Genomic DNA, 25,187 nt, shown 5'->3' on the forward strand with positions numbered 1-25,187 from the left:
TCATGGATGAGACACTTTATTAATGAATGCCAATTTATGCACTTCTCACTGTGACCATGCAGAACTATGACCTGCTTGTTTATAGATGGTGGATTCTCCAAGATCACAGAGCTTAGCAAAGTCAGAATGTGTGTCATCTGTCTGATTCCAGTCTCTGTGCATCTTAAGAACTTTTCTATGGAGACTGCAGTTTGAGGCACACATGGAGGATTTTCTTACCTGGCCCAGCCTCGTCCTCCTCCTCTACTGGACTCCTTTCCAAGCTGCCTGCGCGTGAAGCCACTATTAGGCTGTTTCCCTTGCAACCACCATCTCCACCACCATCCTTCCCCAAGGAAGCTCTTCCACCGCCATACCAAAACCAGTTACTCAAAGAGGTATTCTTCAGGCAAGACCCATTCCTCACACTACATCCCTGGACTCAAGGGTCCCTATACTCAGGAAGAAGTAGCTAATGATAAGATTATCATCCCGAGAAAGATGAGTACAGAAAAATCCCAAACTCGTCAATGTGTTTCTAAAATACCAAAAGATAATTTTCTCACACCTGTCTTTGGCATTCCCTCTCACTTAGGATGTACATCTCCCAGAACAAAGTGTACTTTTTTAAAATTTGAGTATAGTTGACATACAATGTTACATTAGTTTCAGGTGTACAACATAGTGATTCAACAGGTTTGTATATTATGCTATGCTCACCACAAGTGTAGCTATCATCTGTCCCTATACAATACTATTACAGTATCTTAGACTATATTCTCTCTGTTTGCCTTTATCCTATGTTGTGACTTATTCATTCTGTAACTGGAAGCCTGTATCTCCCACTCCCCTTCCCCTTCTTGCCACTCCCCAACCCCCTCCCCTTTGGCAACCACCAGTTTCAGAATGGAGCCTGTGCCCTATAGTTCCTTTGGCCTGGTACCATTATTTCCCAGAGATTCAAAAAGCTCTCTCTCCTTCTCCAGGTCTTTACTCAATGTCACTTCTAGTGATGGCTTCCCCAACCACCTCCTGTCATTCTGTAGTCCCCTTACCCTGTTTTATTTCTATACCCTCACCTCCACCTGAAACTTCATATACTCACTTACCATCTGTCTTCCTTGCCCCCTGAGGGCAAAGACTCTGAATTGTTCCTCACTGTATTCACAAATACAGTGAAGGCACTAAATAAACGTTTGTTGAATGAATGAATGAATAATCATTATGGCATAAGGCAAAGGGAAACGGAAATAAAAGCCAACTGAACCTGCAGAGGCAAGCCTAAGTCCTAGCTCTGCAACCTTTGACAAGTCACCGTCCCTGTATCTTGGGTGCTCTTCTAGCTGCTGAGTGAATCAGCATGAACAAAGCAGACAAAAATTCATGCCTTATCGGAGCCTTCATGCTGATGGCAGAGGACAGATGGTAAACCAAATAAATAAATAAAATATATAATATTTTAGGTGGTAATAAGCCCTGTGAAGGAAAAATAAAACAGGAAAGGGAATGCAGAAGACTAGCAGAGGGAGCAGTGTGCAGTTTTTAACAGAGGAGTCCCAGAAGGCCTCACTGGAAATGTGACATTTGACAGAGACCTGAGGGGGTGACAGAGTGAGCCACATGCAGAAATCCCAAAGAAGAACACTTCCAGGCAAGGGGAACGCAGTGCTGCCTAGAGTGTGTGAAGCATAGTGAGGAGGCCCATGTGGCTGGAGGAAGGAGAGTGACAGGGAGAGAATTTGAAAAGGGGGTCAGGTTGGTAATAGGCCTAGGGACAGGGAAGCTCATAGGCCACCGTAAGAACTCTGGTGTGGGGACTAGAAAGGGAAGATTGGAGAATGGGATGGAGGTCACAGCTGACCTCGAGAAAGGACCAGGGGAGACAGAAACTTGGATTTCTGGCTTCACTCATACCCCTAAGAAGTGAGCACTCTCATCTTAAACTCCAAAGAAATAGGATTCTCTTCTCTCTTAACAATCTTTCCCTAACATCCTGCCCCTGGGTAGCTCTGTGCTTAGGAAAATTATACCCCTTGCTTCAAGTAAAATGTGTCTTCTCTGGGTCTAACCCTAATGAACATTCTAATCATTCTACCAAGGCTTTCTATTTACAGAATGCTTTATACATAGCCTTTCATTTCATCTTAGGAACCACCCCCCCCCCCATACAGAAGATATTACCCTCACTTTATAAAGGAGGCAGATGAGGCTTTATGAAAATGGCTACGATTATTCATTCAGTGAGGAACAAAGTCCAGTTAGATTTCAGGTTCTCTGACATCTTTCTACTTCACCACAACTGAAACCCACTTTTCATTTTAGTGATTCTGAAAGTAGATCTGCAGTCCTTTACAGGGCTGGAAGCAGATCTGAAAATGTAGTCTCTCCCTGGTTTTTATAAGTGACAGGGGCAATCTTACAGACTCTGATTTTTACAGAGGCTAATTTAACTGTCACTTTTAAGTGTGAGTATTTCATGAAAGCTTGCTACAATGCGATATTCATGAATATGTTATTAAAATGCACTGAAGACTCTAATTCTAGTTTATACTAAGAAGTCTGGCTGTTGCACAATGCTTGACGACGATACAAAGCTCATACAGAGTATGAAGTGGAATTCCCCTAAAATGAGGAATGAGTGAGGTACATAACTCACTAGATCTTTGCCCCACCTAAATGTAGCCCAAAGGCTGAGAACCACTACTCTATGACCAACATTCCACCTTCCTTCTCTCCTGATCAAACTAAGAAACTCCTTCCAGTCTCTCTCATTCAAAGCACAAACTCATTCTCTCTCATTCAGAGCACAAATTCAGATTACAACATGGCAAAGGTTCAGATTTCTATTTGACACAGGAATCACCTTCTGCTTTGTCTTGAAGGATAGCCCCCAAGTCTAAAGATGAGACAGAAATACCATCCATGATATCATGTGACTTGGCAACTGGTACCAGGGTTGCCATAAAGAGAAAGCAAGGCCATTTTAAAATTATGTCTATCAGCTGTGCAGTATCCATGATCTTTGGCAAAGGAGCCTATCTGGTGGTAGAACCATGTAAGTGACTCTTTTTTTCTTCTTATGATCACTATATTTAGCAATTTTCTTTGTTAAATATTTTCCCAAGTCACTAGGTTGGGAAACACTTGAAAAGATCTAACCAGTGTGTAATTTAGCAAGGGATGATTTGAGCAACAGGGTCTGAGTCTCTGATAAGATCCAGAATGAGGTATGTGCTGCAGTGGTCCTCCTGACCCACGATCTTTCCTGGAGAATATGTGTTGTCTTCCCTCCACCTGATTAACTTTAGATAACCAACTTACCACCTGTGTGTTCACTATTCACAGATCCAGGTCATAACCAGACCTGTACTAAATACATCTAATAAAAGAGAGATGTGATAATGAGCATGACAGACCAAGAATTCAAAGACCAAATTCCAATTCTTCTCTTTGACCGACAAGGTCTATGACTTGACTTCACTGAACTTTAGTTTCCCTCTACCTAAGCCAAGTGATTTACAAGGTGTCTCCCAGCTTGAGCACATTATGATTCTGATTATCATCCAAACCAATTCTTAGGGAAGATTTAGTAGGAAAAGCAAAGAAGTCCAATAGTCTGAGTGTCTTATGACACAGTAGCAATTCTGTGATTTGATTTTTTTAAAGTTTTATTATTTATTTGAGAAAGAGAAAGAGAATGGTGGGGGAAGGGCAGAGGGAGAAATAGTCTCCCCGCTGAGCAGGGAGTGCAAAGGTGCAAAGCGGTGGGAGAGGGGGGGTTCAATACCAGGACCCTGGAATCACAACCTGAGCTGAAGGCAGATGCTTACCAACCGAGCCACCCAGGCACCCCTCTATGATTTGACTTTTTAAAAGGTACTGTAAAAAGAGTCAAAACTGTCCCTATGCATCCATTAATTAACCTATGTTTCATCACAGAAGTTTGACAAGTGACTGCTGAGGTTCCTTCCAGTCCTATTATCTATTACTCTGATTCAATGCATGGAAACTAGGCCTAGAGACCTGGGTGTAAGACTTAGCCCACCACTCACTATTTTAACCATACTTAGTTTCAGAGACTTCATCTGTAGGAAGGATCTAATAATATCACTTTGACAAGTGACTGATGAGGCTCCTTCCAATCCTATCATCTACTATTCTAGTTCAATGCATGGAAATCACAGAGAACTGGGAGTAAGGTCCTGCCCAGCCACTCACTATCTTAACCATACTTAGCTTTAGTGACCTCATCTGTAAGAAGGATCTAATAATATGACCTCATGGAGTTTGTTACAGTGTTTGCTAAAGTAGTATAAACACAAGACATTTGTAAGTAGCAAAGCACTTATCCAAATGGTAGTTACCTAGGATTACTATGACCCTTTGAGTAGGCTCCAAGCCTTTTGCATCGATGGCTCTTGCTCTAACCATCATGTTCCTCCACCTCTAACTAAGGCATAGTCTTTTATGACGGACTTGAGCCTTGTAGTTAGGTTTCTGCTAACAATAGCCATTTGTCAATTCTCAGCAAAGCCAAAATGATTCGTTTCTCCCTGTGAAAATGTGATCCTGAAGCAAGATCAGGGGTAAGTGATGGCAGGTTGAGGAAATAATAGCAGAAAACTTGGGGACTTCCCTCAATGCCAACGCTCAAAAGATAACACATATCAAACAAGCTGCCAAAATATAATGCTTAGATCTCAGAAACCATTGAAGAGTTTTACATCTCCAACTATACCTGTTCTGCTCTACCCATCCCCTTCCAAACAGATGGACTACACAGAGGGCAAATAGGTAGCAAGGTTTTTTTGTAATGATGCCTGAGGTGGTGTGATGAAGCACAGCTTGTCTTTGGAAGAGGGACTCGACTCCTCATGGAACCAAGTAGGTTATGCATTTTACTCTAGTGCATTTATTCACTTGGAGTTGTAGCCTGGTCCTGAATGAATGGAGCTTCTTGAGAAGTCAGGAGGTTCCAAACTAGAAATCCATTGTTTTGTTGTTGCAGAGAGTCAAGGTAAAATTTTAGGACAAATTTATCTGAAGAAAAATATTCTTGGAAACTCCGTTCTAAAGATTTGCAGCAATAAGCCTTCTACAGTGGCCTGAAGAAAGCCGTTAGTCAGGCTTTTGGTCCTCTTCTTCGTCAGAGATTGCGACCAGGGAAAAAGGCAAGTTCTAGGGGAGGAGATTCTTCCACTATTTATGAGGGAAAAAAGTCATGGCCACAGTGTAAGAAGAAGAACAGACCTTTTAAAGGAAGGAAAATATCATTAAAGACGGAGTTAGATCAAGATAGTCTTCTGTCAAAAACAAACAAACAAAAAAGATAGTCTTCTCTCCCTGAGAAGCCAATCTTGCCCTTGTGTCTTTTGGCTAAGAACTTGCTTTAAGTCAGTGTACCTGGCTCAGACTAACTGACCCCCAAGGTCCCACCCTAGTCCGGGTCGGCCAAGAGCAGTTAATGTGCTCATCTCTTCTGTTAGCCCTGAATCTAAAGACTCTGCGCAGCGTTCAGAAGCCTATATCCACTGTAGAATCACAGCCACCAACTTCAGAACAATAGGGAAGTAATGGTACTCTCCCAGGGATATTGTCCACTGGTGATCTGTTCCAGGGCTTGGAAATCCCAGGGCAATATTCAGGTAGTTTGGATAGCTGCCAACAGACAGTCACTGACACCAGTCCAGAGAACAATAGTCTCTCAGAAGCTTTCCAAAATGCAGGCATTACCCCTTACATGATTAAATTTTATTTCAGAGGAAATAAAGAAGCAGGGAAAAGTATATGAATACGGCAAGGTTGACAGTCCTGAAAGCAGCTGGTCATGTCAACATGGCGTCTGCTTCTCAGAAGGAAAATAAACTTACAGGGGTTCTTGATTGCTTGTTGCTTCCAGGGAAATAGTGAAATTTGGTGAGTTGCCTTTGAGAGGAGAGAGACTAGAAAGAAGGAGGGAAACAACCATGTTGTAGCTGATTGCAGTCTGATCGATGTTGGGCAAATTGCATCTGAGCAAAAAGAATTGTGTTTCATTTTCCCTTTAAATCATTTCCACTTGAAATTCAGAATTATCTGCAGTGTTAGAATCAAATCTCTGAGGCTGTGCCTATGGGAGTCTTAGAGAAGTAGGAAAGAGAAGAAAATGATGCTTAGCCCCTCTGCTGGGACACTGACCTGTGCTCTCCAGTGATACTCCATTTACTTCTTTAGTTTTCTCTTCCTGCTGTGATGGAGTGTAATATGATTATGTGAAGCTCAGGTAGGGAAAGTGAGAATTGCAAGTCAATCCTTAAAGTTTTGACAGCAAATAATGGCCTGATACAACTGTCATTCCCTTTGGCTCTAGAAGTCCTAGACTCTGGATTTCTGGTGATGAGACAAAGTAATCCATATGGTCTTTAAATTCTATTTCACATGATTAGTGATTAGTATATCCTCCTAAAGCTTGTATCTGAGTCTAGACAGGAGAAATTATAAAATGAAAATAAACAGTCCAAAGAAAGCACTGGCTTCTCAGACCTGCATCCATGGTACGTGGCACCACTGGGCTCCCCATCGGCTACCAACTTCTTGTTCAACCCTCAGATCCTTAGAAAGCCTTTTCCTGGGCTTAGGGAATTTGTTTCCAAACAAATATGGAATTTGGAAATTTGGAAACAAATTCCTTATTTTTGTGAGACTCAGTCTGAGTAGGGAAGAAATCAGGTTTCTAGTCAAAAAGCAGAATTTGTGACCCAAGAGAAGAAAGCCAGAATATGAAAACGAGACCTGTGTCTAAACCCTCCTCAGCCTAACACTCATTACAAGAACTGTCACCAGTCAGTGCCCCATCCCTATTCCCAAGCTATTGTGCTCTATTTAGAGAGGCCTCCCAATCAACTGAGAGTTAAATTTTCTGTCTTGAAGGCAGCTATCAATGACCTGTCCCCTTCCTCTCTCCCTCTATGTCAGCTCTGTCCCTCATGTCCTTGTGTTTCCTGGCTGGGATTTCATGCTCACATCCTTATCCAGCAAACTATTATAAGCTTCAAAGGGAACTGAGACTTTGTGCACTCAGCCCCTTCATCTCATCAAGGGCAGCTTTGTAGTTCTCTGAGTTGTGGGGTCTCTAGGCTGGGACCCAGGCTGGGGAGGCAGGGCACAGATGTTCTAACCCAGGCCCCAGGGCCAGCCCCAGGCTGATTACTTGTGAGGCAGTGCTGCAATGTGCTCTTGGGATACTCGACAGATGTTTTTTGGAGCTGGCACCAGACTCTTCGTGGAGCCACGTGAGTTGATTTTTCCCCTATATTTCTAGGGATAAACTGAGTTCTGGCACTGGTGCTGCCACCCGGTTTGCACTACTTGGGAAAGTATAACTAGGAGATGGAGTAGCCTAGACATGGGGGTAGGCCAGAGTAAAGAAACAGGCTGAGTCATTGAAGTAGCTCTGTAACTACTTTTGTTTTTAAAAAGCATATATTAAAACTATAGGCCCAGGCTGCTGGGTGGCTCAGTTGGTCAAGCATTCGACTCAGTCTCAGCTCAGGTCTTGATATCAGAGTCATGAGTTCAAACCCTGTGTTAGATTCCATGCTGGGTGTAGAGTCAATTAAAAATAATAATAATAAAAATTTAAAAAACCTATAGCCCCCACTCATTTCTGGAATTCTTCAAAGCAGCTAAGAAAACTAGAAAAAATATAGTAATTGTTGGAACATATAAGCGGTGGGGGGGGGGGGGGCAGGATATGCAGGGATGCTTTGGCCCAAAATCTCCAGAAGGTTGTTTTGTTTTTATCCATGTCTTTGGCTAAGCTGACTAGTGTACATGCCTCATTGCAATCTGCAAACAAATGTCCTGTAGCTTAGAAGATTCAGGAGGGAGACAGTTAACCAGATCAGAGTAATCAGGTAGAGCAAACTTGTATTTCAGTGTTCAAGTTAAATCTCCTATTGTCAGAGAACCTTGAAATTGTGAGTGACATTTGTTACAGATGGTACAATTCCTAGGGAACCAGTAGGATTCCTATGCAAATCTAGATGATTTCTACTTCTATAAGTCAAGAAAGACTGTTCAGGAAAGGTACATACTTCTTCTGGTATTGTTGACCAGAACATAACCTTAGCATTGGATCAGTACTCATAAAAAGAGAAAGTCTGAAATAAAACAATTATTCAAACAAATAGGGCCCTGGAACCCAAGCTGAAATGTAATTATATTTGTGGGCCAAGAAAAAAGACTGGAAATTCTCAATAAATAAACAATTACATCTTTAAATTTTGGACTACAATAGTGCAAATTTTATCCCACTTCAGATTTTGGGTTAAGTTAAATATAAGACCGACTAGGTTACATACGTCAATGATAGAAAATGCAGGTTCAATTCTGTCAGATAACCATTTTCTGATTTTTTTAAAGGTTCAATTCTGTCAGATAACCTTTTTTTTTTTATTACTGTGATACCAAAGAATAGATTAGATAAAGCACTTTACTTTCAAACAATTGTTTTCAACAGATAGGTATTCAATGAGAAAGAGAGTCTGAGAAAAATGTTTTACCAAACCAATGCATTATGAGTTATCTGAAAAGCTAACAGATTAAGAGCTCAATATCAAAAAGTGTATGACCTTCTTCAGACATTTGTCTTGTCAGCTGTATTACATTGTTCAAATTATTCAAACCAGGTCTCTCTAGCTGAGTAATCATTGACAACTGCCTTTGAATTTAGATTTTAAAATCTCAAGCAAGCCTCAATTATCCAAGTAAATCAGGCTAGGATTGGGTCATATTCTTAAGTAACCAAAGAGATAGGATTATTTTGTTTTGTTTATTTTTTAATGCACTAGTCTCCTTTCTCTGTATATCTGTTGATTCCTTGAAAATCAACCAGAATACATGTCACCAAGGTCAGTATATTGAGCAAGAAATGTCACATTTCTGAATGCAGGTGAACGAGCAGAACATGTGGTTTTTCAAGCCGTTACTGTGAGAGTTATCAGTGTCTGTTATCAGTGACTTCGACTATGCTGGAAAGCAAAACAATGAAGCTTTTCTCACATAGGTTGAAATTTGGTTCCGGAAGAGCCCCTTGAAAAAAAATCCCCAGTCCTCCTCTTGTGTAGAGCTAAAGCTAAAGTACAAGGAACCAGATTCTTAAGAATGAGTTTCCTGCCCTGAGTGCCTAAAACAGAATCTAGTCTTTCAGCTGAGCTTCCTGGCAAAGAATGTATTGGAGAATGTTGATGCTAGTCATGAGGGGGCTTCTCTGAACAGCTGATTCCCTAGGAAAGCCCTGATTAGCCATAATCCGTTCACAAAATGGCAATCAGCAGGAACTTCTGACTAGCAAACACTCCATCTCAGCCAGATATAAACCAACTAATTTGGTTATAGCTTTACTACCGTGAGCTTCACAGCTGATGCCCAGATTCAAATTCAGGACAGAACATTAGAAAAATCATTGCATTTACTCACTCATTACCAAGACTTTTCATTTAGCATTACCTTGTGTCTTGACTATAGATCATAGTAAATAAAAGTACACTGGAATTCAGCATTTTTAATTTGATATCACAAGTTTTAAAACTCACCTAAATTTTATTTATTTTATTTTTTGAGAAAGAGAGAGTGTAAGCAGTGTGGGGCATGGGGGTGGGTGCAAGAGGGAGAGGGAAAGAATTTTAAGCAGATTCTGTGCTGAGTGAGGAACTGGAGTCAGGGCTCCATCTCATGACCATGAGACCATGGCCTGAGCCAAAATCAAGAATCAGAATCTTGACTGACTGAGCCACCCAGGTGCCCCCAAACACACCTAAGTTTTAAATATAAGAGCTATATTCACATAAGCAATTAATATTGAAAATTAACAGGTAAGTTTGTGAATGGAAATATATCCAGATCACCATTCACAGATTGGTTGTCTCTCCTGATTGCATGCATTTTCAGGTGCCAAACCCCCCCCCCCCGCACACACACACACACACACACACACACACACACCACCTTTTTTAACAGTTATTTGAAGATAGTTAAGAAGCCAAGTCACCATGGCCAAAATTTATCATAATTTGGAAACTTCAGTAGGTCACAATGGGAAAGAATCATTTCTGCCTCCTTCAAAGCTTTAAAACGTTCAGTTTCAAGGAAAGAAAAAGATGCAGATACAGAATGACAGGTAGATGGTAGATCAAGATGAGGCATGAATACAGAGGAAGCCAGGAAGAGAGCCAATTATTGGGACCAACACTGCATAGCTTCACTTAGGAAAAAAACAAGAACTGGGTTTAAACTAGTTTTATCTCTATAAGGACTTCCTGGGAATGATAGCTGTTATTTCTGACTCAAAAGAAACTGCAGGAGTGTCCCTTACAAAAGAAGTATTTACCTAAAGGCAGAGAGATTTACCCCTTGACTTCAGTGGTTATCTTTTCTAGCCCATAAAATGGGGATGACAAACTGAATAACTGCAACACTACCATCCTCAGAGTATTTCAACTAGTCATGTAGTCCCTCTCAGACCCTGATTCTTTGACACAATGCAAAGAAGGAGCACCTGCCCTGCTCTCACTCCAAGGACTGATGCATTTAAAATAAACCAACTGATGCAGACAGCTACTCAGCCTGACTGCAATTGTCCAGAGAATTGATTAATAAAATATAAACAATTGAAACTCAGACAACATAGAAACCTCTTTGTTGTTGTTCTTTTCCATCTCTGCTTCCAGCCATATCACTTAGCAGCTCCTAAATAGAAGTCAAACAGACTGCCTTTCATTTCTGCTTCTCTTGGCCATCCTTTCACGGGTGTGCTAAGAAGCCCAGGTCACTAACAGGATGTAGGAAAGTCTGGGTTATAACGTTTGGCCCCAGTAGAATTGAGGTAAATACCACTGTTTAGTTCCCATACTTGTGGATAATCATCTTTCAAAATAAATTGCTTACATTTGTAGGAAGCCAGCTTCCTGCCAAACCATCCGTTTTCACCATGAGAAATGGGACAGCTGTTGCTTGCCTGGTGAAGGATTTCTACCCTAAGGCTATAAACATAAGACTTGAATCATCCAAGAAACTAGAAGAGTATGACACTGCAATTGCCATCTCTCCCAGTGGGAAGTACAGTGCTGTCAAGCTTGGTCGGTATGCAGATCCAAATTCAGTGACCTGTTCAGTTGAACACAACAATGAAATTGTGCACTCCACTGACTTTGAGCCAAAGAAAAAACCTTCAGGTAGGTCATATCTAGCTTCAAGAGCCTGGAATTGTAGGGAAGAAAAGTAGAGGGAAAAGGAGGTTAGAGATACAAACTCTTGACAGAGAACTCTCAATATGGCATCATGCTGGAAACAAGACTGAGGACCAGCTATGACCCATCATTGACTTGGAATTGAATTCTGCATCCCTGGCCTGAATCTGATATAAAGGCCATCTTATTTCATCCCCCATCTCTTCTTCACCAATCCCTGCCTCCTTCATACTAATGACTGTCCTACTACTGGACTCTGGCTTAAAAATTGATGTACAACCTAATGCGGTGTGAATGCCAAAACAAAGGGCAGCCCAGCCTATCATGAGATTGAGAATCCTAGTTCTTCTTATGAATTAGAGGCATAGCTGAATGCAGGCCTCATAGTATAACAAAAAAATCCCAGAATGGGAAGAATGTTGGCTATGTGAATAGCTGCCTGACCTTAACCAAGTCATAACACCTGGTCCTCAGTTTTCTTACTCAAAGTCTCCTTCACTTTTAATACTTGAAATCCTTTGAGCCTCTTGGTTGCCAGTGAATCCCTGACCACTGCTGTTTGTTCCAGGTAATACAAAACCAACAGAACCTGCAAACGTGGAGCAAATGTCAGAGAGCTTCTATGCGCCCAAAGGTTAGTTGAAATCAAGGGTCAACTTCGAAACTGAAGGTTAAAGCAAACTCTGTCATTGTCACATGAGGCCAAAAGTCACCGGCTTTCAAAAGAAAACCAAAACCAGACCTGAGCCCAGTCGATTCCCTGAGTCTCTCAACAGCTTGCGCGACTGCAAGTGAACAGTAGCCTGGGGTCCCAGAGGGCTGTCAGGCATCAAGCCGGGCTTGCAGACCAGGCAGATTTCTGGTGCTTCAGGGCAGGCTGGTTGTCAGTGTTCCAATAAGTTCTGGAAAGGAACTTAGTCTCTTGCTAAATCCAACATCTTTACTCTTGTTCATCCACAGTTCATCACAGTTCCGAGTTCACAACTGGAACAGTGAACATGCTGTCCCTCACAGTGTTGGGGCTCCGGATGGTGTTTGCCAAGAGTCTTGCCATCAATTTTGTCTTGACTGCCAAGTTATTTTTCTTTTAAGGTAAGAATTATCTGCTTTTTATTCCTACCTCCACTCAAACTATGCTACACTGGGAGAAAAGGAATTTAGGAATGTACAAAGCCAAGAAGCCTTGAGAAGGGAAAACACATAGAGACATATGATTTAATAAGGTGGGCCACCTCAGATGTTCAGCATAATGCCCCATCTCTTATTATCCTCTTATTTCATCAAAATGTATTGTGTAGTATAATATAATACCAGCCAATAATCCCCACCTCTTACCCAGGAGCTAAAAAATAAGGAAGCTAAGTAAGGAGAAATAGTTTTCTTTATTTACTATTTTGTTTATCTGGCCACGGGGCCATGGGCTATTTGCAAGGCCATCAGTAAAGCTTCATTCAAAGAATTTCAGAATATGCCTTTGCCTGCACAAAGGGGACACCAGCTCCCATTCCTTTGGCACTCCAATGTGTAGACCATCCCATCTTTGGGATGAACCTCTACCTCCATTAGTAGTGACCAACCCACTCACTGCTAGCTATTCAAGATGCATACAGAATCACAGCTGAGACATTATTTGCCTGCTACCTGCATTCCTTCTTCAGGTAATCTCAGATGCAAAGTTCAGACTAGGGAGCAGGTTTGCCTACAAAGCCCCTTCTCCTATATCCTCAAACACTCCTCAGTCCCAACTCTTGATCTAGTGACAACTCTGGATTTCGAGTGCAAGCCTGATCCATTCCATCCTGAAAACATGTCCAGTCATTTCTAAATGGGTGACTGGTTTCCAGTAGCCCCAAGGACACAGGCACTGTGGCTCTATACAAAGAGCTCTACACTAGGAGTCAGAAGATGTGGGTTTTCAGCCTGACCTTGTCACTAACACTATGCTACTCTAGCCTGGTTGCTCCACCTCTTCAGGCCTGAGTTTTTGCACCCACAAAACAAAGGAGTTATGACTGAGGAGAGCAAATAGGTTGGCTGGCTTATGCCAACACTCATAAGCTAGTACTGACCAGCTGAATTATGGCCATGTGTAGAAGGGAACCATGCCACCATAGACTAGTGATGTCTGCAATGATACAGGCATGGCAAGTATTGGCCAGCCCCAGATGACATGAGTATTACTATTCCTTCTGGCAGTGATGGTCTGTGATCTATGTCACTCTGACAATTGTCCTTCACTTGCAGGCTGACTGGTATGCGAAGGCTTGATTATGAGACTCTTGCGTTATGTCTTCACAAAAGCCTACAGAGGACTTGGCTCCTAGGCTTCTGACTTCTTGGTGATTCAAGTTGACCTGTCCCAGCCTTGCTTGAATGGCTGCTACCCAAACCAGTTTTCCTTCGAAGACAATAAATCCAGCTCATTTTCCAGCCTGGTGGAAAGACAAAAGTCCTAGGGAGTACGGGGGTTATGGTCCTAACTGCTTTATATGCTGCTTTATAAAGAGATACAGGACTCATTCTCTTTTTATTTCTACAACTGATATACTTTGAAAAAGGTGGTTTGTTTCTTTGACTTTCTTCAGAAGTAGAAAGTGAAAGTGGGATCCAACAGATTCCCAGCTCCATGCTCCCCGAAGAAAATAAATCCTGGGGGATAGAGAGCAGATGCCCTTTACCTAACATGAATGGCTCTGCTCAGCCCAGCACTAGGTTTGCCCCTAGCTGGCCACAAAAGCATTTTCTGCTTTTCCTAGTACTTTACAAACAAAATTATATTTGACTTCTCATGCAGCCAATGGGGTTTCTAAAACCTCATTTAAATACTCTCCAAGCTATTAGCAAAGATCAGAGTAAAATACAGAGAAAATGTACTTCATTCTATTAAATGATTTCACAAACATGAATGGAGTCCCTCTAAGTTCTAGGCAATGTGCCAAGGGTGCAAAGGGAGTTAAGGCATGAGCCTATTTTCAAGCAACTAACTGTGCAAGTGTTTCTTGAGGGAGGGAATAGGAATGAGACCCCTCAATTTTGGCTGTAAAAACATTATCTTTACCAGGTTTTGCCTGCCTATCTGTGCACGGGGCATTTGAGTTCAGGCGACGCTGATTCTTGCCTGCCCCATGCTGTCGATGGTTCTCTGCCCTTCCCAGTGCTGTTCTCTGTTGCATTTATTAAAGTACACTGAGTGTGCCTTGCGTCTAGTTTTACTCATAACACACCACCGCAGGGGAAAGTGGGTGCTGTGAACTCACTATTAGGCAGACAAAAGCCAAACTGAGCTTATAGGTCACACCGCAGCTTCCTGGGTCCCAGGCCTGCAGGCTCCCGCCCAGGGACCCTGCCTCGGGGACCCTGGGTGTCCTGCTGTTGCTGCTAACCCCTCTGTGGCTTCTGTTACTCCCACCTCAGCAAGACCGCAGCTTTTCCCAGGTGCACCCACTCAGATAGCAGAGTCCTTGCAACTTAGCAGTGTGTTTTCCTCAGCACCCAGGGTGCTAACTAGGGTATCAAGAGGGGGCTTATGAGGTCACAAGTGAAAGGGCAAATGCTCACCAACTCCCCTGCCATCGCCATCTGCGCTCCCATGTTATGTCTTCATAGCCCAAAGCAAAGAAAGGCACGGTAGCTCTCTGAGTCATGGGGTTTAGGACCATCTAGGTGGCTAAGCAAGTCCATCCAGGAAAAAAAAAATCATTAAGAGTCCCTACAACTACGTCTTGTATATGGAAAGAAAACTGCTTTCCAAACCATTCCCATTTGTTACCTTGGGTAACATTAGCATGTTTCTCTAAGTGGCTAAGAAAAAAAAGTCACATCCTCATTTTTCAGATGGATAAAATATCCCCCCCCCAAAAAAAGGTAATGTACCTGGACCAAAGTCCTTTGGTGAGACAAGGACATGTCTATGAGCAGCACCACATTATCAAGAGTGCCAGCCCAAGTTTTCTTCTGCAAGAGCACACTGCATCCCTAAGACAAGGGCAAGGTGTCGATTTGATTTCAGCTAGACTGGACTTCAGGATTATCCTATATTTAGCATATAAATGAGCCACCCTCTGGTCCACTTTGGTGGTTTAAAAAAACAAAAAAAAAATCATAGCTTATCACAGGATCTCAAATTTCCTCCACCTAAAGGAGCCTTCAGAAAAGATTAATGCCAGGAGCTGGGGGAGAGGAGTGTGCTGACTGTGGCTGTCTTCAGGTCTGGGGGGGGCATCATACTGTGGATTCTAGTTTTCCAGAGCTTTCACATACAGCACCTCGTTTAAGTCCACAACAACCCTGAGGGAGTCCTCCAGAAGGCTGCTACACACACTTAGTCACAGGCAGAACAGAGACTCCGAAGGCTGAGTCAGGTGCACACACCCTTTTGCTCCCTCACTCTTGTTTTCTACGTTCCTCTCTATACAGTGACTGCTCTTCACTCACCTGTCTTGAAGCCCAGATAAACTGCTGCCAGAGCACCTACTGATAAAGCCTGCTAGGGTGCAGCTACCAGGGAGAGCCCTAAAAGTGCAGTATCCCACCTTGGCTCTGTCATTAACCAGGTCTCTGACCTTGGGAATGAATGTCCCTCAGTTCTCTGGGCTCCAATGCTTTTCCTATAAAATCATAGCTAAGATTTCTACTCTCTCCAAGGTTGTATCTCATAATTGTACTCATTGTTTGAAGGCAGAGAGTTCAACAAAAATAAAGAAAAGAGGGACCCATGCCCAGAGCCTAGAGTGTATCTTTTTTGACCCTACTTGGCCTATAGTTGACCATAGTTGGTTTCCTCTGGAGATGATTATCTTCCTTGGAGACACCATAGAGCTCCAAATTCAGGGACTTTGAAGCTGGGGTTCTGGGAATCACAGACAACTTTCTGGCAGGAGCTCCATGCTCTTCAGTGAAAGAAAAATATTCTCCAAATAATGTAAGTAAAATGGCAGTGTCAAACAGCATTAGGAAAAATAAGGTGGCTGTACAAGAAGAAAAAAAAAGGTGAATTGGGGAAAATTTTTTGAAGTAAATAACTTTGTGTCTAATTTTGAGCCTTAGAAAACAGACCAATTCACAATGATGGATAAATGGTGGAGACTAAAATAAAGACCCTCCTGATGAACTCTCCTTAGCCTGGCCCTTCACCTGCCTCACCATCCTGATATCTTCATAGGACTCAGCACATACTTGTCAGGCCCTGCTCTCTCAGGCATGAGTGGCCTGAGCACCTGGGGATACAAAGATGAGACTTCTTCAGACATACCGCTCCCCCTCTACCACCACCAGGGCCCATTGAGTCAGAAGGTGGGAGGTGCTCTGCTTCATCGGAAACCAGAGCTGGCTTTTTATTATTCAGCAGATACATTAGGGCACCTCTAAAGGCCAGGCTGGAACACAAAATAATTAGGAAGAAGGATCCCATGTCTGATGAAGTGACCTGCCGTGGTTGCTATATGAAGTTGTGCTAGGGGTTTCAGTTCAGACGTCCTGGACAACTGTGTCACTGTGGGTATCTATGGCACAGTAGTAAGTGGCACTGTCTTCAGGCTCCACCTGGGAGATCACCAAGTGGAAGGTTTTCTGGGACGGATTATGTAGTACAGAAAATCGACCCTGAGTAAAATCTGCATTTCTGGATTGAGTGTTATCCCTGTAAAGGATAAACTGAAAGGAATGATCTGACCTTATTCGGTACCAGTACAAATCTGGGTTTGAATATGAAGTGTCGTAAGTGCAGAGCAGTGTCACCTTACTGCCACTTGCCACCATCTGTTCCAGGGAGCTCTGGATCACTTGCTCACACAGCACACCCTTGTCTGGGAAGAGAAGAAACAGAATATAGTGAAGTCCTGCGCTCCATGGGCACTGGGTCCCCTGCGGGCCCACCCAGAGGGAACTCAGTGGGCAAAGGCAGGAGGAAGACACAGAGATGAAAGTCAAAGGCAGAGATATAACTGGAAAACCAAGTGTAGAGAGAAACAGGCCAAGTGTTTCAAGTCAAGAGAAAGGGAAACAGGGTTGTAGGACAAGAGGAATGTACACAAATGAGTATACTCACAAAAAAGCAAAAGGCTAAAGCCCACAAGAAAAATCATCTTCTCTTCCTAGCGGGGCAGAGGCTGAAGAATAAAGTGGGGTCCCTGAGTCTCTGAAACCATCCCACGGCTTCTGGTGGGAGGAGGTGGGAGGGAATAGGAGCAGGCAGGCAGCCCTGACAGTCACATGACTGGATGAGCTGTAACTCTCTGAGGCAAATGCTTCCCGCCAAGAAACTGTTGTTGTTATTGTGATTTTGGTTCTCAATCCATCTTGAACTAATCCTTTTATGAAACACAAAGAAAATAAAAATTACTTAAACACACACACGCACACACACAGAAATAGACCTGCAAGCCCAATGATCACGTGCTTAGACATCCAGTTGCTATACAAGAGGCTTACCCTCCATTCCTGTATCCTCGGGCCACAGACTAGGTACCAGTCCAGGATCACACAGCACCCAGCACAGCTGCACTGGTACTCAATAAATGGCATTTGGGGGGCACCTGGGTGGCTCAGTGGTTGAGCATCTGCCTTCGGCCCAGGTCGTGACCCCGGGGTCCCGGGATCAAGTCCCGCATCAGGCTCCCTGTGTGGAGCCTGCTTCTCCCTCCCTGTGTCTCTGCCTCTCTCTGTGTCTCTCATGAGTAAATAAATAAAATCTTTTTTAAAAAATTGATTCTGAAATCTCTCCTAGCCCTAAATTCTAGAAATCTTCTATTTCTAATGCCTGGGGGCATACCCTGCCCCCAAGAGTGCTTACTGCACGTCACACAGTGTGACTTCCGATCTCTCAGTAGGCCCTTTGCAGCACATGCTTAGCTCCAGCTGGCAAATTCTCCCCCGAAGCAGAGCTGCCCACGGTGGGCCTGGGGTGGGGGTGGGAGTGCTGTGAGTGGTTTACAAGCTCACTGGGCTAGTGCTCAGTGTGGCCACCGGAGCCACGGTGGCTGGCGTGCCTGAAAGCAGCCCTTCCAGCCACCTGCCAGGCAAATATCGTTTTCTGTGTAAGACAGGACATGACAACAATGGGAAGGCGCTGCCCCGAGAAAGAGAGGACCGACTACTTCACCCCTCCACATCCAGCAGCATTTGGAGGAATGTTTATAGGAGTCTCTTTTTCCCTTTCCCTGTGTCTGACTCATCAGTGAGTCCTGTTGGTTCTGCCATGAAATATTTGTCCAGGTTCTCAATCTCCACTGCCGCCACCTCCCACAAACACCACCGTCTCTTGTCAGGACCACTGCAGTCACCCCCTAACTGGTCCTCTTGCTTCCGCTCTTCTCCCTGGACAATCTATTCTCCAGGTTATGGAATGTAAATTAGATGATAGCAGCTGGATCTCCTTTCCTACAAATGGTCCATCCACTGCCTCCTGTCCAACCTCACACACACACACACACACACACACACACACACGTGCTCCATAATGTCAGTTCCATGAGGGCAAAGGCCTTGCTCATCTCTTCCCTGATATACCCCCCAGCGCCTAGGATTGTGTCTGATACAGAATCGACAATCAGTAAGTATTTGTAGAATAAAGGAATGCGACTTTCTTCATTTAAAAACACTTTAAAAATCCACTGATGTGGAGCAGTTCTCTGGATTTAACAAATAAAAATACAGGACACCCAGTCGAGTTCACATTTCAAAAGAACAATAAAACACTTTTAGTGACATTTGGGATGCATTTATACTAAAAAGGTATTCATTGTTTATCTGCAATCCAAATTCTGCTGGACACCCTGTATTCCATCTGACAGCCCCAGGCCTGGAGAATAAGGAAAGTGAACACAGGGCAGCCAGAATAAGTCCCCCCATGTGTAGCCCCAGATCCCAGGAGCAAGAAGAGGATAGTTCAGTGACCTGGCTGCCAGGGCCTGCACTGCCACCTGCTGGCTGGGGTCCCTTCCACAGGAACCCAGCCCCCTGCTAGCACGAAGACCAGCTCAGGGCCACCCGTCTCCAACATCCATCAGTCTGCCAGTCCCCACCCAGCATCCAGCGTCTGTCCCTCCCCAAAAGGTATCAGCAGCCTTGATATTTATAAGAGAACCAAGTGTTCCCTTCCCGATGTAGACAGTAACGATTTTCCAATGAAGCTGCAACACTCTTCTGACTGCCCAAAGTCAGTTCCAACCTGACCACACCCAAGAACAGAGAAGAGGGCTTCAGATACCCTAGCACAGAGGGATGTCCCTCGCTGGAATGCTTCACCCGGACCTGAGACTTTCGGGATGATCATAGTCATAGTCATGACCCTCCCCACCAGCGGGGTCCTTCCAACAGTCCATGAAAAGCATCCCTTCCGGAAGAGCCCTTCTCAGAACAGCAGTGCAGTATCACAATGAAGAATGAAATTCTGTCACAGAAACAGAGGAGAGCAGTGGTCACCAGGGGGCTGGGGCAGGAGGCACAGCAAGACGTCGGCCCAAGGGTACAAACCACCAGTCAGAAGATGAATGAGTTCTGGGAATCTAATGTACAGCCTGGTGATTATAGTTTGTAATACTGTATTACATACTTGAAGGTTGCTAAGGAAGTAGATCTTCAATGTCTCTTGGGGGACCAGGGAGGCGCAGTCGGTTACGCATCTTACTCTTGGTTTCAGCTCAAGTCCTGATCTCAGGGTCCTGGGACCAAGCCCTGAATCAGGCTCCTCACTCAGTGTGGAGTCTGCTTAAGATTCTCTTCTCTCTCTGCCCCTCCCACCTTGCTTTCATGCACTTTCTCTCTCAAATAAATAAATAAAATATTTTTTTAAAAAGATTTTAGGGATCCCTGGGTGGCACAGCGGTTTAGCACCTGCCTTTGGCCCAGGGCGCGATCCTGGAGATCTGGGATCGAATCCCGCGTCAGGCTCCCGGGGCATGGAGCCTGCTTCTCCCTCTGCCTGTGTCTCTGCCTCTCTCTCTCTCACTGTGTGCCTATCATAAATAAATTTTAAAAAATTTAAAAAATTTAAAAATAAAAAAGATTTTAAATGTTCCACCACAAAAAAAAGAAGTGGTAATTATGTCATGTGATAAAGGTGCCAGCTTACACTATGGTGGTAATCATTTTGCAATATATAAGTGCATCAAATCAAAGGTTTTACACCTTGAATGTGCACAATGTTACATCAATCATATCTCAACAAAGCTGGGAAAAAAATTTTAATGTTTTCTTAAATTTATTCATCAGAGACAGAGACGCAGAGACATAGGCAGAGGGAGAAGCAGGCTCCCCCGCTGGGACTCCAGGATCACGACCTGAGTGGAAGGCAGATGCTCAAGGACTGAGTCACTCAGGTGCCCCAATGTTTTGATTTTTAATAAAAAAAAAGAGAAGTGGAGTCCTGGAGTCAGGTGCCTGGGATCATCCAGCTCCAGCATTTATTTGTTCTATGACCTTAAGCATGACCTGACCCCTCCAAGCTTCAATTTCTCCATCGTAAAATGGAGGTGACAATACTAGCTTTTTCACAGGATTGCTGGAAAATTAAATAAAGTAACATATGCAAAACATCCAGCAAATGATCTAAGATTGGCTTTTGTTGTCGCTCTTGCAGTTATTAAATAGACTGATGGATGTAGTTCCCTAGAGCATTATTCTCATAAAAGTTACTTAGAGAAAAGATGCTGAGTTAATCTAAAAATAGCAAGTTGTGAAATCTGGCAAAAGTCACGTTGTACCAATTAATAGCCAAAAAAAAAAAAAAAGTGACCCACATCTCTAATTTTCTGTCCATTATGTGAGCACGTCCTAGAGCTCCACGCTTTCTGGAGCCCGGGGCCAGCAGTGCTCTTCCCAGATCCCGAAGAGCAGCGGAAGCATGAGAAATGAGCCTTCTAACGCAGCTCCCATGCTTCCTAAAAGTTGTAACAGACTTATTCACGCGAGGCCACAGTGTGCAGCCTAGTATGGTCAAGTGACCCCCAGCGTTTCAGGACAAGAGAGACTCAGGAGCTAGTGACCTATTACAGACTACGGGCTCTTGAATTTCTCTATCGAGGCCCCTTTAAACCCCTGATGCCTGCAGCCTGAGCAGCTCCCCAAAGCTGTAAGTGCCCCAGACTGCCTTTCCTCAGCCTGAAATGATCCCTCAAGGGACACCCTCGGATCTGGCAGGGTCCCCGGCGGGAATTGGGAAACAAGGCCATTCTCATCCCACAGCTTAGCTCTCTCTGGTCACCGCCCTCGCTCAAAAAAAGACTTTTCTCTTCCTGGAGGAGGCGGGCAGCTCTGTTTTTGACCTTGCAGCGCCCTCTGCTGCTCCAATTAGCCCATCTCCATAATTAGGTCACATGGGATGTCGACCTAAAAGAGGTCAGAGGAGGAAAATACTTTGTTCACATCTTAAGTCAAAACTGCTGCTTCTGTTCTCCTTCCCCTTTCAACCCCTAGAGCTGCAGCTGCTTCTCTGTTGGCCTGTTCTCCCCAGTCACTGAAACAGGACGATCTTTAAGGATGTAAGACAGCACCCTAAGAGGGTAGATAGGCATCTCCCTGCCAACAAAAAGCCTAGTGCAGCAGTAGAGGACACGGGGCAATTTCCTCCGGTGAATCTGGACAAACGTATCTCTTTTTATGAAAGAATAGAAATGTGATTAAAAGGAAAAGCTTAGAAGCCTCTGAATGTGTGCTGATGGGGGTTCAATAGTCTGGAGAAAGGGTTTTTCTATCACTCTCTTCCTGTGCCACATTCCATTCCAACACCCCCAGGGCAGACCTGGGCTGATGGATAACAAGAAGCTTGCCAAGCAGGAATTGAGGTCCTGCAGGTGTCTTTCACCCCCAGGCAGGGGGTCCCCCAGGACCTCTGTTTTGGGAAGGATCTCGCTAAGGCCCTTTGGGCAAGAACAGGCATGAAGCTCTCCACCATGATTCGTTGCCCAAAGCCAGCATTTGAAGGAGAGCTGTGAGGAAGAAATGAAACTGTGGTGCTGCTGTTGCCTCATCTGGAGCAGCCTGTGGAAAGAAGGGTGGTGGCCCAACCAGGTCAGTGACACCTTTTTGTATTGGGGTGGTGTGGGACCCGACTATTGACAACCAGGTTTCTCAAGCCTTCTGTGGGGGCTTCTCTGCAATCATTCCCTAGGGTGAGGAGGGCAGACAGATTATATCTGACTGGCCAGTGGTAGTGGCTCTCCGGAGCATTCTGTTAAGAAGGATTGTGAGGCCACCTGCAGACTCAGAGCAGAAGAGTGATGTGTCTATTAGCAATATCTGCCATGGGAGCAGGAGCAGGAGGTAACACCACACAGTTTTGTATTTGCCACCCTGCTCTAGATGTCATTCCTGTAATGAGCCCCACAGAGAAAGGATAATCAGAGCCAACTTTCTGTTGGATTATCCTTCTGGTAAAGGGCAAATTTTTAAATCCCTATCTTCCCTTTGGCTTCCCTGAAATCTCATAGATCATTTCCCCTATTATCAATTGCTGGTGCCTGCAGCCTAAGAAATTTTTTTTAATTAATGAATTAAGATGTTCTCTATCTCTCTTGAAATCACAAACTATGTGCCAAAATCAAACACCTCCCTTGTATGGTTTACCCACTGTTTAACAGAGATAACCATACCAGGACTGGTCAGAGAGCCATGAGGGACAGAGATTACCTAGGGAAGATCCTTATTCTCCTGTGTCACAGGAAGAGAGCAGCAGAGGCAGGACCAGGACTCAGGAGTCCTGAATTTTAGCCCTAGCTCTGCCTCTACCTATCTACATGACCTTGAGCAAATTTACCTCTCAGGGCTTCAGCTTCTTCATCTTTAAAATGAGGGCGTTGGCCCAGGCAGTCACTAAGTTCCCTTCCAGATCTCATATTCTAGAATACTAATGTATGAAGCTACAGAGCTGACCTAGGAGAGTCACTAGTTTATATTCCTCCATGTGTGTTGCTTGAGCTCCTCATTGTTCAGCGAGGGGAAAAAGTAAAGCATGCTTCTTCATGGGGGATAGCATAATTTCTTGACTCAATATGTGTGATTCATCAAGCCTGGAGGTTCAGGCCCAGATGCCAACTTGGAATCCAGTTATTATTCCATCTGGGGAGAGAGAAAGTGCTGAAAACAGCCTTTGGAAGAAACATCAATTTGGAAAAAAAAAAAAAAGAGGAGGAGGAGGTGGAGGCAGCTCTGCATAGTGTGATAACATTTTGATATCTTATTTATCATCTTCATCCCTGAAATCTACTCTTCCCCCTCCTGTCTCTGCTGTGAAAGAGGGAAGGAGGGCAGACCTTCCCCAGGGAAGATGGAGCACCCACAGAGGACAGGCAGGTGTCTCAGTCTATGAGGAAACAGAACAAAGTTGACGCCACATGCCTTTCAACCGTGCTGATGCTTTTGGTTTTTGTAAAGGTGCTCACCTCTGTGGGAAAAGGGTTCATAGGAAACTGACATTTAGAACCAAGACTAAAAGAATTGTGAAACTCAGCAAGTAATATCTGGCAGAATTAATTTTTTTTATCTGGAAATTGTCAGAGAGATAATCAAGTGTTCCTCGAGGAATAAGAACAAAAGATGAAAGTTTAATACAATTCAATTTAACAAACATTTATTAAGTGCCCAGAGTTTTTCCCAGGGATCATCTGGGCCAGTTTCTGAGAAGATCTGATCAACACCCTAAGGGAGGAGGAGGGTTTTATCAATGGGTCTGAGACTGGATGAACAAGGACAGCAGATTTACCTTTGAGACCCAGACACAGTTGAATATGGTCCTGAGTAAGTAGCTGAGCTTCAGAAGGGAAAAAAAAAAAAAAATGTGCACAATAGCTTGGAAAATCTAAAACACGAGGTAATCAAAAATGTTATTTTATGATAGGCTTTAGCATGTAGTTCATTATTTTGTAGGGCAAGTTTACTTTCCCAGTTGTAAGTTATCTTGAGCTGATCCATAAAGTCTACAGGGGAAAAGCTTTTCAAGAATTTTACATTTCTGAAATTAGGCTCCCAGCAGTCAACATAGGAAAAGTGGTACATTTTCGTTTTTCCGATAATGAAAAAGAGGAGCCTGGCATCCCTCCTATACTTGATGCCCAAGGGAGACTCCCTTCCTGCTGGAGGTCAGAACCAGCAGTGAGCCACTAGGCGATTCTGGTTCTTATAGAGCCTGACAATAGGGTGGGCAACAAAGAACAGCCTGCTAGGTGTTCAGAATAAGGGGGTCCCAGCTGCCCGTGAAGCCAGAGAAGAGCTTTGAGCCATCCTGACCTGCTCAGTCCTGCCCTCCTCACGGCCTGAGTCCTGGACTGCACTAGTAGGACAGGGCAACCCGAAATGACCTCATTACGTATTGTGCCCCTAATTACACTAGAGACAGGTCTCAGAACAGAAGTGGCAAGTTCACCCTAGGAGGGACTTCTGGTAAAGAGCCCAGGCACCGTGTGAAGACCCTAAGAAACCCCACTTCGGGAAGGGGGTTCAGTTCTTTGTAGGCTTGGGTAAGTACCCTCCATTTTGTGTCAGCATCAAACCCCCTCAATACCCAACACCTGGCCATCAGATAGCTGAAAGTCTCAGCTAGATGATGAATTCCCTTATCCTGTGGGAAAAAGCTGTAAAGATCAAACCACCTTTCCTGTGGGTGAGCAGGAGCCTGTAGTTTATGTAAAGGCGTCAGCTCCTGTGGGAAGGAAGGAAACAGGAAATTTACATCTGGAACCAGGACTCCAGTGAGAGTGAAACTTAGTAAGTACTAGCTTTACAGCAGAGGTGTTGGTTTATTTGGTTTGTTTCTGAATTATCTGGAAGCTCCAAAGAAAGAACACTTCTCCCCTGAGGATTCAGTTCCAAACTCCTGACTTCAAACTTCTAAAAAGATTAAATGTTAAGGCAGATGGTAGGCCTGGAAAACTTTATTTCCCTATATAATAACTAGACACCTACCTTGCTTATTTATTCTGTTTAGGAAGTGGGGAGGAGGACTAGACACCCTTGGGGCAGGGCTGTGGGGAGCATTGCACAGCATTT

The 25,187-nt window shown here is 44.0% G+C and overlaps 1 pseudogene and 1 gene segment (V, D, J or C); one reads left to right on the forward strand and one right to left on the reverse strand.

Moving 5' to 3' along the window:
• Positions 1-19,570, reverse strand: part of LOC140639635 (THAP domain-containing protein 5 pseudogene) — a 35,065-nt pseudogene extending 15,495 nt beyond the window's left edge.
• Positions 6,978-14,402, forward strand: LOC140639637 (T cell receptor delta constant-like). The segment is given in 5 exon segments: positions 6,978-7,250; positions 10,914-11,192; positions 11,776-11,841; positions 12,168-12,299; positions 13,452-14,402. Coding segments are annotated over 4 exon segments (540 nt in total).
• Positions 19,571-25,187: the final 5,617 nt, after the last annotated feature.

This window comes from Canis lupus, chromosome 9, assembly GCF_048164855.1.
Source record: "Canis lupus baileyi chromosome 9, mCanLup2.hap1, whole genome shotgun sequence".
Lineage (NCBI taxonomy): Eukaryota > Metazoa > Chordata > Mammalia > Carnivora > Canidae > Canis > Canis lupus.